Below are 15,957 nucleotides of genomic sequence, written 5' to 3'. Positions count from 1 at the left end.
TGTTGGACCCTGGAGAATTTTTGGGGGTTGGCAAGACAGTTTGACCCCCACACACCAAGTGACATCAATCTTGGAGATGCCACTGGATCACAGGCTCATGTACAGTCAAATCAATTCAAAGAGTTAAGCAGAGGTCAAGCGTCCATCTCTCAGGACTGCTTTAGCGGTGGATTTTCCCTGCAACACACATAGAAAACCATATTTCTCTGCAGAAAATACATATAAAGTACGAAAGAAGTCTGAAGACTTTCTGGCAGCAGGAAGAAAATGGCTAGGATTACTCGTTGCTTCCGTCAAGAGCGAAATTCATGAAGGATCGACTTCCCTACTGAAAGCAGGTCACACTGCACCGCACAGTTGTGCGCATTTGTGGAGTATAGATGGGCAGAAGGCTAACTGTGAGCAAGGATGAGGACAGAGCTGACCATAGACTGTGTGTGGCCCCAGAACACCAGGAGACCCCCAAAGATTTCTTATGAAAAGATGCCTCTTCCACACCCCAGAACCACTTCTTTAGTTACTCTTTTTTATTAAAGTGTCTTCTCCACCCCGACCCACAAAAAACCCAGAACTTGGCTGTCCTCCCTCCTTCTAAGCCAAATGGACTCATCCTTAGTCACCTAAAAGTGGCATAAATCAAAGGCGCCCACAGGTCCAAAGAAGGCAAAAGGAGACCCTGGAGAGTGTTGTGAGTGTGACCACAGGAGCATCATCCATTGTGCAACTTGTCTTCCTTCCTTTCTTTTGGGGGACAAAAAGGAGAAATGCAAGACCAAGTGACATTTCTTGCATCCAGACCCAACAGGAGGCTGGCCAAGGGGACCCTGGTCTTGGTCAGGAGAAGAAGAAGAAGAAAAGTGACTCTCCAAACCACCCGACTTTTCTGTCCAAAGATCAACCTCTTAATCAAGATGAAGGATTTTCCCACTAGCCTCCAGAGATCCCAGAAGGCAATGCTTCTGTCAGGTCAGTTTGAGAAAAGCAAAATGTCACCTTTATTGGATGCAGGATGTATTGTTTGCCACGCCTTGCAAGTCGTCATTTCATTTTTAAAATAGGATTTTTTTCTGTATTGGTGGCCACAATGTCTCACCACTTCAACGGATCCTTAGGGATTTTTGCACCAGAGGTGTAATGACTTTGGGGTGGAGCGAAAAGAAAGCATTCAATCCCCCAGATACGAATTCTGCCTCAAAATGAAATGTTGTCCATCAGTCTGGCCTTTGTGTCGTGTGTTACAGCACCAGAGAAGGCGAAATGGCTCACAAAGCTACAAACCCCAGAATTTCATAGCACTGACCCATGGCAGTTAAAGCGATGTCAAATTGTGTTATTTCGGCAAAGCAAATTCAGCCTCAGTTTGCAGCAACGGATGTATGCTGAGGACAAAGTGGGAGGAGGAAGAGAGGGAAACTGGGACGTTTTAAAAACAGCTGGAAAGTGGGGTGGCAGAGGGAAATTGGAGGGCATGAGACTCAGACACTGGCAGCTGGGGGGTTTGATGTCACCGGAGTAGTGAATCCACTCCAGGTTTTACTCTTAAGAGCAGATAGAGAAGAGAGAGAGAAAAAGGAAGCAATCCTGAATGCATGCGACAGTAGGTTTGAATAAGTGGATTTGCATTTGGGGCTCAAACCCTATTTTCCACTACATATTCAAGACCTTGTTTCTTGTCTGTTATCCTTGTTGCCACCTGTGAAATGGGTATATTATGGGACTGGCCGTGCCCTCTGCAGCGGCCATTTTGTGACACTGAATTATGTTTCCTTTCCTATCCTTCTTTCCAACCTCGCAGGCTTCATCCTGAGCTGCCTTTTGCAGCTGGCCGCAGCCCACCAGCATAGTTTTTCAGTCATTGGTGAGCCACGCAGCCCCAGGTGGGGTCAGAACGTCACGCTCTCCCTGCGAGGCGGTCCATCCAGTTTTGTGCAATGCCAATGGGTCCGAGATAATAGTCAGGAGCAAGCGGAGTCGGGCACCATCCTGACCTACTCCCCGGAGAAACGTCCCTCCTCAACCCAGGGCAAGGCCTACAGCGGGCGAGAGAGAGTCGAACGGGATTGCTCTCTCCATATCAGGAGCCTGAGGAAGTCGGACGTGGGAAAATACTCCGTGACGATAAACACGGGTTCAACCCAGCAACAAGGGGATACCCAGATCCAAGAGAAAACCTACCAAAGCTCTTTCTATTTGCAGTTGTCAGGTAAATGTTCACACTGGGGTTGTCAGGGTGGTGTAGTGGTTTGTGTGTTGAGGACTAGGAATCTGGAAGACCAGGGTTCGAATCTCTTTTCTGACACTCTCTCAGCCTCAGAGGGAGGCAATAGCAAACTTCCTTTGAATTAAACCTGATGAAGAAAACCTGTGATCAGTTTGCCTTAGGGTCGCCATAAGTTGGAAATTATTTCAAGGCACGCAGCAACATATCACCGTTAAAGCCACATGAGTCTTTACTCTGAAGGCGGTAGATGGGAATTATACTGCTCTCCATGTGTTGTTGGACTGCATGTCCCAGCAGTCCTCACCATTGACTCTTCTCGCAAGGGTTGATGGTGATCATAGAGTTGGAAGGAATCTCAAAGGCCATCTACTCTAAACCTATACCATGCGGGAAGATATGACTAAAGAACTGCCTTAAAAATGCCAGTCCAACCTCTGCTAAAAGTCCTCCAAAGATGAAGTGTCTACCATCATCTGAAGCAATCTGGGGACTTGCAGTCTGACCATACTTGGAGCTTCGCATGATTCCCAACCCTGCCTTAAGGATTATCCCACATCCAGAGATCAAGCTATTGCCATAGGTGCACAAGCAGAGACCATGCACCATCAAAAACTGGAAACTATGAAGCCCTATGAGGAGAGACTTAGGGAACTAGGTATCTTTAGCCTGGAGAAGAGAGGGTTGAGAGGTGACCATGATAGCCCTGTTTAAGTATTTGAAGGGATGTCACACTGAGGAGGGAACAAGCTTGTTTTCTGTTGCTCCAGAGAATAGGACCCAGTGGAGCAATGGATGCAAGCTGCAGGAAAAGAGATTAAATCTGAACATTAGGAGGAACTTCCTGATGGTAAGAGCCTGGAAAAAAGAACATTAAGGGACGATAGGATGGCCATGTTAAACATTTGAAGGGATGTCATACTGAAGATAGCAATATAGATGAGGGAAGCTTGTTTTCTGCTGCTCCAAAGAATAGGACCTGGAACAATGGATGCAAAATACAAGAAAAGAGATTCCACCTGAACATTAGGAGGAACGAACTTCCTGATGGTAAGACTAAGAGTGGTTTGACAGTGGAAGATGTTCCCTTGGAGATTTTGGTGGAATCTCCTTCCTTGGAGGACTTCAAACAGAGGGTGGATGGCCCTCTGTCAGGGATGTTTTGGTTGTGAGTTCCTGCATGGCAGAAAGGGGTTGGACTGGAGGGTCCTTTTGGGGGTCTCTTCCAACCCTATGATTCTATGAAAAATTTGACAACCCCTTTTCCAAATTTTTGCTTGTTGATCCTGAATAGCTAATCCCTTATCAACTTCTCTTTGCAGAGTCTGGTCAAGTTTCCATCAAGGTGGAGCCCAGGCCGAAATATCCCAGTCTGGGCCAGAGCGTCACCTTGGTGCCGCAAGGGTTTCCGAGGGAATTTCATTTTTGTGAATGGTTCCGACAAACCCGTTTCGGAACTGAGGAGCGCATCCATACGTACATCCCGGGGGAGACACAGAGCCAGCAACAGAAGAGGGAGAAGGTGCAGCAAGACTGCTCCTTGACCATCACGCAACTCACTGCGGCAGACACTGGCAACTACACCATAATGGCAGAAGCCCCTTCCCAACCGGGGAAAGGGACTGAACAACAAGGAACGGATGAGTTGAATCAGTTCTACGTGGGCCATGTGTACTTAGAGGTCAACCAACAATCCGGTAAGTATCCACCAACCCAAGAGATTATCATTCTGACTGATCGAGGAATGGATTGCCTCTAGCAGCCACAAAAAGTCAAGGCAATCTTCAGGCCTTGGAAGAAATGTGTTGGAAGTGGGCCGATTCGGGTGGGGCATAACCCTCCCAATGCCCTGCTTTAGCAGAGACAGCCCCGATTAATCCTCCACTGCTTTAAAATGTCCCGCTTTCTCTTTTAACTTCTTTTGTCCTCAGCTTACTTCAGTCGCTGTAAACTGAGTTTCAAGTGCAAAAGTACAGTGGGACCTTGTTATCAGCTGAGGTTGGGTCCCAGGACCCCCCCCCCCCCGGATAACCTAAATCCGTGGATGCTTATTAAATATAATGGCAGAGCAAAATGGTGTCCCTTATATCAAATGGAAAATCAAGCTTTGCCATTTGGGATTTATACTTTCTTTGAAGCATTGCCATGGATGCATGAATCCGTGGATAAAAAATCCATGGATAAGGAGGGCCGGCTCCATTAATTAAGCAAGGAGGGGCAAAAGGAAGGAGGAGGCAGACTCTTTCTCTTCCCAATGGGCTCAAAGCAAACTGGTGCAGCCTCTCCTCGCCTTTGCCTTCTTTCTTAGTAACTTTTGGCATCCTGACCATACTCTGATGTTGCTTGGCCATATGTGGCCCACGTTTCATCTGTGAAAAGTTGGAGGGTATGTTATGGGGACTGTGTGTGATAACGTATCGGTGTCCCTCGCTTTTAAATTCTCTGTTCACACGATGCATGCCGTCATCCCAAGTCACTGAAATGCATTGTTTTAAGGGGTAATGGCATGAGCCATAGTCATTTGTCCATTCTGGAAATGTTTAGCACACTTTTAAACAAATTAAACCAAAAGCAACAGTCCCAGTTAAAAGCACTGCACCAAGAAATAATAGAGCAAGCCCCACAGCTGACTTAGGACAAGCTGCACTCTCTCAGCCTCAGAGGAAGGTGATGGGGAACCTCCTCTGAAAGAACCTGGCTAAGAAAAACCCATGGCAGGGTCAATTTGGGGTTTCCGTAAATCAGAAACAGCTTGAATGCATGCAACAACAACGTGTCACGGGTCAACCCCAGAACACACGGGTTCCAACGCCAGTCTCTTTCTCTCTTCCAGAAAAGAACTCACACTCTGCCTTCAATTCTGGGCCTAACTCCTTGACGTACAGCGCATGGATTGTGGCCGGAGCCTTCCTCGCATCCTTTGCCTGGGCAGAGTCCCTCACAGCCCTGTTTTCCATCTTCTTCTGTGAGTTACATTCACCGCTTGCAGTCAGTGGGGCTCGACATAGGAGTAAATCCCATTGATTCAATGGGACTTCTCTAATCAAGGGTAACAGCAGGGGTGTCACTAGTGGTGTGCAGGGGGTATGGATTGCACCAGGTGACATCCTAAGAGGGGCTGACACCGCTGCACCCCAAACGTTTCCCTTTTGGCAGAAACAGACTATGGCATTTGCCTGCCTCCCTTTCAAATGCTAGGGACGGTGTCAGTGGGGTGAGGCTTTGGAGGAGAAAACCCCACAGACTTTTAAAAGTCTATTCACAATTTGGAACTTATTCTGCACAAAATTCGCATGCAATAGAAGACGACTTTTTTTTAAAGTAGGAAATAATATTTTTGCTGTTTCTTGCACAAAACAACCAGGTGGGATTTAACATAAAGGAGTCCGGGACCCTTGCAATTGATTACTTCCAATATCTAAGATCCGCATTTTGGGGATTTTGGAAGAGGCTGGAAAGGTTAATAACAAGTAGCAAATTGCAAATGGCCACCAGATGGCAGTCTTGTCTCGCAATAACTAACAAGCCAGAGTTTGATAATCTGGGGGAAAGGTGGGGTATGAATGGATAGATTGATTGATTGATTGATTATTGGGAAGGGAACAGAGGGAGGGCAAAGGCGAGGAATCCACATGAGGTGCGATAAGGTTGGGAAATAATTGATGACTAATTGTTCTATAAGAACTGAGGAGGTACGGTTTTGTTGCCAGCTTTTGGTTGTTGCTCGTTGGGTTGCCAGCTATTGCTCCTGTGCTTCCAAAAAAGAGCACTTTTGATTTGCAGATGCTTTCATTCTGTGAAAGCCGAAGGGGGGGGAGGGACTTCTCTTTTAAATGGCTTCTGTCAGTCACCATAACTGGATAGCACTCTCTTAGGGTGCATCTGTACTGTACAAACAGTGCAGTTTGATACCACTTCAAGTGCTGTTGTTCCATCTATGGAATCCTGGGATTTGTAGTTTTACAAGGTCTTTTAGCTTTCTCTGTACATCCCACAATTATGTTGGATGGCTCCCCCATGGGAATTAAAGTGGAGTCAAAGTGCATTATCTCTACAGTGTAGATCCACCCTGAAACAAGAGCCCTGGCTTGTGGTCCCCAAATTTGTGGTCCTCAGCTCCTGCAGACTCCCTTTTATTCTGGCAAAAAAGCAAAATAGATGAACTGTCTCCAGGAATGGAAATCCAGATTTTAAACAAGAGGTAGACCCTCACATTATTTGACATCAAATACCTATTTTGCAAAAGCAGAAGTGGGCTTCTCCCCCAATTTGGGGGCTATTAATGCTTTCTCCTCTCCAAATCTTTCCACAGCTTCTTCTGTAGATAAGCGGCTCACAATCAACTGAGAAATTATATTGCATCTTTCATGCTCCGGATCCCAAAAGTCTTTTTAATATAATATGCATATTTCCTTTCTCTTCGTACAAAAACAATCTAGACTATGTGCAACCTATAGGGACATGCAGCTACTGTATCTCATATATTGCTTGTTACATGTATGTCTTTGTTTCCACCCCGGTAAGTAATGCATGTTATCATTTGGAATAAAGTTATTATATGCCTATAATGCTGAATCCTGCCATTGGTTAAAGTGACGTGTGTGGACCTGCCATCTGTGAAGTTTGGTTTTCATCCTTTTCATCCAACCCTTTCCAAAATGGGGTCCTCTGTTGGACTACAACTCCATCTTGAGGCTCATGGGTGTTGCAGTCTAGAAAGGCAGCAGGTGGGTGGAAATTGGACTGGGATCAACCAGAGAAAAGATGGCGCATCCTTTGTTTCCATTTCATCGGTGGGTTTAAAAGCATGGAAGGCCAGTCTCCAGGATTGTCCTAAGGCTTGTAATTTCAGGACCAAAACCTGAGACTCCAGGCTGCATCTGCACTGCAGAATCAATGCAGCTTGACACCACTTTAATTTTCATGGCTCCATTCTGTTGAATCTTGGGATTTGTAGTTTGTTGTGTCTCCACAGCTCTCTGACAGAGATGTCTCGCTGTCTCCAAAAACTCCGCTGAGACACGGCAGCTAAAGCATTGCCAAACTGTGTTAATTCTGCAGTGCGTTCTTGGCGTGAAAGGTTTGCAAAGTCTCAGTCCCTTGCAAGGGTAGAAATGGTGGTCCATGTTCGGAGACCTGGTTCCAAACCCAGATTGCGCCTCCAGATTGCAAAATTGTAGCAAGGGACCTATCCTCCAACTCTTCCTTGGTGTCTCAGATTCTATTTTTCACCTTTTGGTTCCAGCATTTTGAAAGCACTTGCTCAAGAAAAGAAAGGGGGGGAGAAGGAAGTTGAGTCAGGGAAGGACTGGGGGCGAAGCGCTTTCCAAATTTTGTCCAGTTAAGCAGCCACAGGTTGTTGCAAGAACACTCTGCAAGACTTGTGCAAACGCCACTGAAGCTCCATGGATGAGAGCATGATGGCAAGAGCAGACAAAAGGAGGAGACAAATACTTTTTTCCCAAAGCCTCCAACATCCCATAGAGGAAAAAATGGCAAACATCTGGTCAAAATGACAAATATTTTGAATGCTGCAGCAGTTTGTTTTTGCCTGACCCTCCTGGAAAGGGCAAGATTTTACCCTCTCTTTCCTTCCTACTGAGTTAATTGAGTGCAAACCACTTGGCATTTGAAACTCATTGTTTGCAATGATGGGAGCCATCTGACGACAAAGAGGGAAAATGGGAGGAGCAGAGAGAAACTGTTTTAAAAAGCAGCTGGAAAATTGGGATGGCAGAGGTGTAATTGGGACTATCCTTCCCAAACTGGGACCATTGGAAAGGATGGTTTCCCCTTCTGCACCTTCACAGGCAGAGAAGGGGAAAGAGTTAAAGTGAAGCAAGACCTACCCACCTTGGCTCCATTTCCAGGCCTATTTTTGAATACTTGGCTTCAGTTCTGAGCCATGCAAAGCTACAGTTGAGTAAGAATAAGGGCATTGTGGTACATATGTTTGCAAATCCTCCTCCCAGAGTTAGAGGTTGTATAGACTGGACATCTATACTACACATGCCCAAACTCCGACCCATGTTGGCATGATGCCGCACACTGCGGGTGGCATCACAGCGCTCCTTTGGCCCCATGTTCAGATGACACAGCATCTACGGAGTGCAGAAATGCCACGGCGCCACTGGCTATGGTGCTTTTTCCGTGGCGCAGAAGAAAGGAGCCGCCTTTTGTTGCCACGGCCCTGATCTGGTGCTAAAAGGAGCAGCCCTTAGAGGTGCTCTGTACAGCCCCTCAATGCCCAAGATCCTGGATTAAGCATATGGATTGTAATGCCCAGCACACATGGTTAAGTGCCCTCCCTGTGCCCTGATAGCTGTGGATGCTGGGGGACACTGTTGTGGTTGTTTAATGGCCTAAACAAAAGTGGTGAAGAAATGTCCAGTCTGGGCTGCAAGGAGAAGGGAAGCCAGGATGCTTTCTCCAATGGAAGGCATTGTATCCTTTCCCTGCAGCTCAGGCCAAATGCATTTTCCTCCTCCTGAGTGTCTCCTCTCCTGCAGTAAAAAGCATTACTGTATTGCTGGTCCGAGCTTTTGAATGGACACAAAGGTGAGAGAAAAGCACTTTCCCCAAAAGAACGTATGCATGCTTGTATGTGACCAACGGTGCATCTACACCAGATTCCTAGTCCCCAACACTCAAGTCACTACAGCACCTGGCAACCCTTGTAGAAATAATGCAGTTGAATTCCACTTGAACTGCCATGGCTCCCATCCTACAGAATCTCGGGACTTGATGTTTGGTGGAGCATCAGTGCTCTTTGGCAGAGAAATACCTGGTAAAACTACAAATCCCAGGATACCGTAGGATGGAGCTGCAGCACTTTAAAGTGGCGTCAAACAGCATTATTTCTACAGTGTAGATGCACCTTCAGGGTTACATAGGATAGCCCTTTGCATGCATTTGTTTCACTAGCTAATAAAATTAAACATCCACATGGGGAGACGCAACCTTCAAAATCCACCGAGGGTCATGAATGGTGGTCTCTATCCACCTCTGCTACCTGCCAACCTGAATTTTAAACCAAGCAGACTCAGTCTTCCCCCCCCTTTTTTTTTTTTTGGGGCAATGGCACAGCAAAGTCTTTCTTGGCCCAAGCCTTTCCCAAAAGTTTCCTAATTTCGGGGAAGCATTTGATCATTAGCTAACTGGCGAACAAACACGGGAAGAAAAGGTTCCCGATTGTGAAGAGGAAGAAAACAGCAACAGAGCCAAATGCCAGGAAAGGTTCAAGTGGGGATAAAGATTAACAGGCCCAGTCTGCCACAAAAGACTCTGCAAAGACTCTGCTCTTTTGTTGGGTGTGAGGTGCTACTCTGCCTCCATAAACCATGGCACTGTGCTGCCTAGCATCTGGGAATGGAGGAAATGGATAATGATTTATTAAAGAGACCTAACTGGAGTCATAAGACACAGGATGCTGATTATTACAGTCACAAGGCTACTACACCCAACTTATGGACTCTCCTCCTCCTTCTGCCATTTAATAACAAGGTGCAGAGATGACCAAGAACTTGCCCAAGCCACGGTGGGTATGGGGCTCCTGTATCTTTCCAGATCCATGTCAGCCGGAAATTCAACAGGTGATCCCCCCCAACATAGAAAACAGAGATGGCAGTGATAAAAACAACAGCACCCAATCTTGGCCTGCTGCTGAAGGTTTTGGATTTGGCAAAGCCTAGTTGTGTTAGGGTTTTTTGTGTTTTTTTCGGGTTATGTGCCCATAGTGTAGTGGAGTCTCCTTCCTTGGAGGGCTTTAAACAGAGGCTGGATGGCCATCTATCAATGGGGACAGGGACATAGCCAAGGAGGGGGTCTGTGGGGTCCAGACCCCCCCCCCTTCTGTTACATATAATGAATGATGCATGCTGCCGTGCCATCGCACCCAAGCCCCATTATAATGGTGGCACTTAGTCAGGACACCCCCCCTTCCCAAAATCATGGCTACATCCCTGATGGGGATGCTTTGATTGAGATTTCCTGCAAGGCAGAATGGGGTTGGACTGGATGGTCCTTCTTGGGGTCTCTTCCAACTCTATTATTCTAAGATGCTATGATTCTAGATGGCAACATCCAAACACATCCCCAAAACGATGCATCCTAAGATTCTGTAAGATAGCACCATGTGCCTCCCTCTGAACTACAGAAACATACCTTCACTCTGGGAACTACAGCGCTCCATCTCTCCAGAAGAAGAGTTTACATTCCTTAGCAAACTACCCATCCCAGGAGTTGTTAGGATGGAGCCTTGGGATCAAACTGCTAGGAGTATGGGTACACTTTTAGCCTTGTATGATACGGTCAGAATAGGCTGTTGGATTAAATAAGGGTCAGGGCTCCTGTCCCTTTAAAGGCTGGGTAGGAGAAGGCATTTCAGCAAGTGTTGCTTATCAAGGGAAAGGAGCCCAGCCATTTATTTCACCTGGCAGCCATTCTGCAGGGAGGTAACATTGGACTTTAATATCGTTACAGCTAATGGTCTCCCTCAGTCTCATTTGTCTTGGAAAAAGGTTAGCCTCACTCATTTAATCTTTCTATTAACTATCGTTTTTTTGTGGGGGGGGGGGGGTTGGGGCTATATGGCCATGTTCTAGAAGAGTTTATTCCTGATGTTTTGCCAGCATCTGTGGCTGGCATCTTCTAAGGGCAGCATTCTCTGAAGATGTCAGCAACAGATGTTGGCAAAATGTTAGGAATCAACTCTCTTAGAGCATGGCGACATAGCTTGAAAAACCCACAAAAGCTATGGATGCCGGCCATGAAAGCCTTTGACGTCACCTAGTTGTATTATTTGATTCCCAGCTGATTAAGCCAAGGACAAAAGGGGGAAAGTGGGAGGAGGAGAGAGAAACAGGACGTTTTAAAAGCAGGTGAGAAAGTGGGACGGCAAAGGATTAATCAGGATCATCCTTGCCAAACCTGGATAGCCAAAGGATACAGTACTGTCCGGTTTTCCCCATATGTCCTAGTACCTATGTACAGGCATGGTTTTGGGGGGACTAGTCTCTTTTTCTCCTTTGCTTTCCCCAGAATCTTTCCCCAAAGTATCCCTTTAGCCCAGAAGTTTGGATAGCAGGTCCATGATCGGTATGTGGTCTCCAAGTCAATTTTTATGTCTCCAAGACCCCCTCAAATTTGGGGGATGAATGTGCCCCCATGCCTTCTAGGGATATGGGAACAAGAGCACCATGGTTTCCTCCCCAGGCTGTGTCACGTTTCTTCCAGGTCATCCACCCCATCGAGATAAAAGTCTCAAAGGGCTCAAGAAGCATGGATTGAAATTGGTGGTGGTTTTCACAGTCTTGAGGAGGCAAAGTCCTGGGTTCCATCAGTGGAAGAAGGACAGAAAGCCAAGGGACCAAAGCTTCACCTCCCAGGAATACTGGAATGGGTCGTTTCTGGGATCTAGATATCTAGGTTGGAAACTGGGTGTCCAGAGGTATTTTCCAAATGGTTACGTCACCTCTTGATCTCGGAATAAATTGACTCTGTTCTTTTCAGCAGCTCCTAAAGAAAGAAAGAGAGGAAGGCGTTACAAGCTGTTGGGTTGCAGAATCCGTTGCACAAGGATTTGGGGGTTAAGAGGAACCATAGAGTCCCTGATAGAAATGCACCCATTCCCTGCCCTTTCAGTTCAGTTGCAACTGAGGTTAGCAGGATAATAATGGCTGGGAGCGATCTTCTTCCATTTTGCAAAGCGTTTTGGATTAGTCTTGAATGCACAACGAAGATCCATCCACTTTACAAAAGACTCACTCCCAATGGAAATGAAAACTGGAAGACATATAAACTTATGTTACAGAAAAATGAAACTGTAAGCCTACCTCTTTCTTTACTATGGAAGGAAGGAAGGAATCCTACATCCCCCCCAAAACAGATGCAGAGACACACAGAATGACGGACAGAGAAGACCCAGGTTCGAAACATACCATGTAGTTTGACTCCAAGTTGGGGCAGGTCCCTGGCAGAGGCTGCAAAGAGAGACATAACCAACGGTGATGAGAATATGTTTGGCAATGCTCTTCTCGCTACAAGAATGTAGACATTTCTGAAGCTTATTTGCAAATCAGAACGTATTCTTTGCAAAATTTGCCTATGATTGTTTTGGATGAAAACAGTTGTTTCCAAGCAGAAAATAATATTTGTATGCAGATCTATCTGTATGCAGACCTTCTGCCCCAAATAAATGTTGTTTTCTATGCAAATAATCCATGTGAGATTTTTGTGCAAGACAAATCTCCCAGCAACAGCTTTTTCTGCACAAGAAACTTATATATATATATATAGCGTATAGATATTGTACTTTCTGCAAAGAAAATAATATTTACATGCACAAATATTTATGTACACAATTTATGCATGTGAACTGGATTTTACGTGTAGGAAATAATATTTTTGCATAGGAAGTATATTTTCTGTGTAGAAAATAATAATTTTTATGCAGTAATTGTGTTTTCCGGATAGGAAATAGTATTTTTGCATAGAAACCAGTTTTCTGTGCAAAGCAAGTGTGCGCAAATTTCATACAGGAGAAATGCCAAATGGCAAAGGTTCTTGTCTGTGCAAGATTCTTCTTGCCAGGGTTTCTGAGGACTGAAGAGGCATATTATTTGAGCATTTTCTGAACATTTTTGAACATCCTTTCCATCCCTGTTCCAGTGTGCATGCCATCCTTAATCCTAACCCAGGGAAAAGTTCCCCATCAAAGGAATCTGGGTCACAGCCATCGCCTGCTCCTTCGGCTGCCCAGTCCAACCCACTAAGTGCCAATCCATGGCTGACTCAAAGGCCTTTGGGCAAAGGGCGCAAAGACTCACAGGCAGCGGTCCTGGCGTTGGGAGCGGCTCTTTCCCTTCTGTCTTGGGCGATTCCACGGGGGAATCCATCACTTCGTAGATGGGCTCCTTGTCATCTGAAAAGCCAACGTCAGGACAAAACCAGTCACCTTTCACCAGTTGCGCGGAGCGATGGCGCAAGCATAGAGACAATGTGTTCTCATTGCAGAATTGAAGCTGTTTGACACTGGGTGAACCGCCATGACTCTATCCTAGAGAAACCTGGGATTTGTAGTTTGGTGAGCTCTCTGACAGACCAGGTGGAATTCCTCACCAATCTGCAAATCTCAGTGTCCAATCTCTCGGCGTCAAACTGCATTAACTCTGCAGTGCGGACACAGCCTACATTGTTCTCAGGGTGTGGTAGGTATAAGTCCACCCCAGGAACATCATGCAACATAGAATAGGACAGGAGCACTCACCATGTTTGGGGGCCGGCGTTTTTCTCCCTCTTGGATCCATCCTAATAAGAGATTTGAACAAAGGGAGAATTGGACTGGAAGCTTGTAAGAGGTGCTAAACGGTAGGAATTTGGGTCCTCCAGATACTGATTAGTTCAGGCAAAAGCAAAACGCTGCAGCCTCTGTTCTCCCCCATTCATTACTTTTGCCCATCTGGACCACATCCTGATGTTGGTCAACCACCCACGTCCCAGTTTCACCCTATGAAATGTTGGAGGGTGTGCATTACCCTGTACTGGGCTCCATCTTGTATAAGACAAACCGGTAGACCAGGGTGGCCCCCACTGCTCCCGCCAGCAAGACGCCCACCATCACCCCGGCCACGATCCACCCCAGCATCGAAGGCGGTCGCGTTGGCTCCTTGATGGATGGCGTCTGCGGAGTGGATGTTGTTGTTGGAGGCGGATGAGTAACTGGGCCTGCAAAGGAAGAAAGGGGCAGCCATAAGAATACAGAACTGGGTGTCCCATTATGACTGCTGGTCAGAGATTTGCTATGTGAAAAGAGGACAATTTACAGTGGGCCCTTCCCATTTGCTGAGGTTAGGCGCACAGGACCCTTGTAAAACCACAAATAAAGACTACAGAGAATACCTATCTAGGAATCTCTGGGTCCTCTACCACAATCCTATGGTCAATATTCACCAAACACTGGCCATAGAAATGTGCTGGAGAATGTACAAATGCCTAGACCATCATATTCTCTAGGAATCTCTATGTCCCCCATGGCATCTCTATGGTCAACATCCACCAGAAGTTGACCATACAAGTGTTGCTGGAGAATGTACAAATGGCTAGACAAGTGTTTTCTTTAAGAATCTCTGGGTCCTCCGGCACAACTCTATGCTCAACATCCTCTTTTCAAGTTACTTTACAAAGTTGCTGGACTTAGTTAGAATTCAGCCACATCTGCATTGCAGAAATAATGGAGCTTGACACCGCTTCAACTGCCACAGCTCCATCCTATGGAATCCTGGGATATGTAGTTTGCTGTAGTTTAGGTTAGGTGTCTCCCAAGAGGAGGAGGAGAGGCCCCACTCACCGGCCAGGTTCAGCTCAAAGGTCCCTTTGAGAGTCCCCTTGGGTCGGATCAGGATCAGGACGGTGTAGGTCTTGGCATCGCTGGGCCGGACCCCCGTGATGAGGAGGGAGCCATTGGGGAAGCCAAATTCCCTCTGCGTGTTTTGGATCCCGTTCCGCTGTGGACGGCCATAACCAGGGAAGTAGGTGAAGAGCCTGGTGGCCCCCTCGGTGGCCTGCCCTCGGTACCAGTTGATCTCCCGGATGGTGCCCGTCACGTTCTCCACGGAGAGGGTGACGTTCTGGCCCTCAGACGGGGTTTCAGGGATGGAGACCACGGGGACATTGGCAAAGCTGCCTTGGATGGGGGGCACCCATGGACACAGGAACCAGGCTGCTTGGAGGAGAAGAGGAAGGGGTCAGAGGTCAGGGAAAGGTCTTCTTTGGGGCCTACACCCCCTGGGCACTGCTGTCCATAAAAGGAACCAAGTCCAAGTTCTATGGTTGACGTCTATGGAAGACTGTTGACTTCACGTCCCAAGTTCAAGGGCAAAACTTGAGGAAAGTTCCTCTCTTTTGGACTGCAGCTCCTAGAAATCCCCAGCATGGCCCTGTGAATGGATACTAGGAGTTATAGTTCTTAAAAAGGAACTTCCCTAAGCTCTATAGAAGTCCTCAATATGTCACCTCCTCTTCCTCCCATTGCACCATACTCTCCCTGCCAAGAAAAAGCCTTCTTCTCTCCGCTACTCTTTGACTTGGCAGCCTGTTGATGCTATAAACCTAAACTGGTTCCAGGCAGGTTTTTTAACTGTTCTCATCTAAGGAACTCAAAAGAATTCATAGCACACATTCAGCCCACCTTCTTCTAGGATTGCCAGCTTTTTCAACCTGTAAGAAAAGTTACTCAAGCAGCAGACCTCTGCAGGGAGTTGCATGGATCTCTCTGCTGTCAAGATCTTGGTCTCCCAATTTCTGCAGATCAATGTGCTCTTAAAGGCACAAGGACCTCAGGGCAGGCTGCTTTCCCCCCAGATCAGTTGGCAACCCTGTCCTCTTCCCATGTCCAGCTTGAGCCTCACACATCTTTCCCAATGCCTTACACTTAGATGGAGGTTGCCAACTTTCTCACTGGGCCAGCTGCTGTGCTATGTCCAACAGCTTGACCAATACATATCAGGCAGGAGAAGTTATTCCCAAACAGATTGTCTCCCTGCTGGGGTGGGGGGGGGGGGGTGGGGTTGGCAAAATTTGGACAGACTTAGTTGGTTTTTCAATAAACATTATTTCTTTAAACCATTCTGCACTAATGAATAGATGGAGAGCCAACGTAGTGCGGTGGTTTGAGCATTGGACGCTGACTTTGGAGACCAGGGTTCAGTTCTCCGGTCGGCCATGGGAACCCACTTGGGCAA

The 15,957-nt window shown here is 46.7% G+C and overlaps 2 protein-coding genes across 4 annotated transcripts in view; one reads left to right on the top strand and one right to left on the bottom strand.

Annotated features, from left to right (window-relative positions):
- The first annotated feature begins 797 nt into the window (after positions 1 to 797).
- LOC121915006 lies at positions 798 to 6,786 on the top strand. The gene is made up of 5 exons (XM_042438821.1): positions 798 to 966; positions 1,796 to 2,203; positions 3,541 to 3,915; positions 5,052 to 5,183; positions 6,531 to 6,786. Exons 1-5 carry the CDS (start codon positions 912 to 914, stop codon positions 6,563 to 6,565), a joined length of 1,005 nt encoding a protein of 334 aa, XP_042294755.1. The 5' UTR covers positions 798 to 911; the 3' UTR covers positions 6,566 to 6,786.
- Positions 6,787 to 9,698: 2,912 nt separating this feature from the next.
- The window catches only part of CEACAM19 (CEA cell adhesion molecule 19), a 6,949-nt gene continuing 690 nt past the window's right edge, over positions 9,699 to 15,957 (bottom strand). The window contains exons 2-7 of one of the 3 annotated variants that reach the window (XM_042438824.1): positions 14,565 to 14,939; positions 13,753 to 13,942; positions 13,485 to 13,525; positions 13,045 to 13,139; positions 12,157 to 12,198; positions 9,699 to 11,734 (exon numbers count right to left, since the gene is read on the bottom strand). In XM_042438824.1, the coding sequence (XP_042294758.1) occupies positions 11,687 to 11,734; positions 12,157 to 12,198; positions 13,045 to 13,139; positions 13,485 to 13,525; positions 13,753 to 13,942; positions 14,565 to 14,939 (791 nt within the window). In that variant the 3' untranslated portion in view covers positions 9,699 to 11,686. The remainder of the gene's footprint in view (positions 11,735 to 12,156; positions 12,199 to 13,044; positions 13,140 to 13,484; positions 13,526 to 13,752; positions 13,943 to 14,564; positions 14,940 to 15,957) is intronic. The other 2 variants (XM_042438825.1, XM_042438826.1) reach the window with 2 other exon arrangements.

Source organism: Sceloporus undulatus, chromosome 9, assembly GCF_019175285.1.
Source record: "Sceloporus undulatus isolate JIND9_A2432 ecotype Alabama chromosome 9, SceUnd_v1.1, whole genome shotgun sequence".
Lineage (NCBI taxonomy): Eukaryota > Metazoa > Chordata > Lepidosauria > Squamata > Phrynosomatidae > Sceloporus > Sceloporus undulatus.
This window is presented reverse-complemented; position numbering and strand designations above follow the sequence as displayed.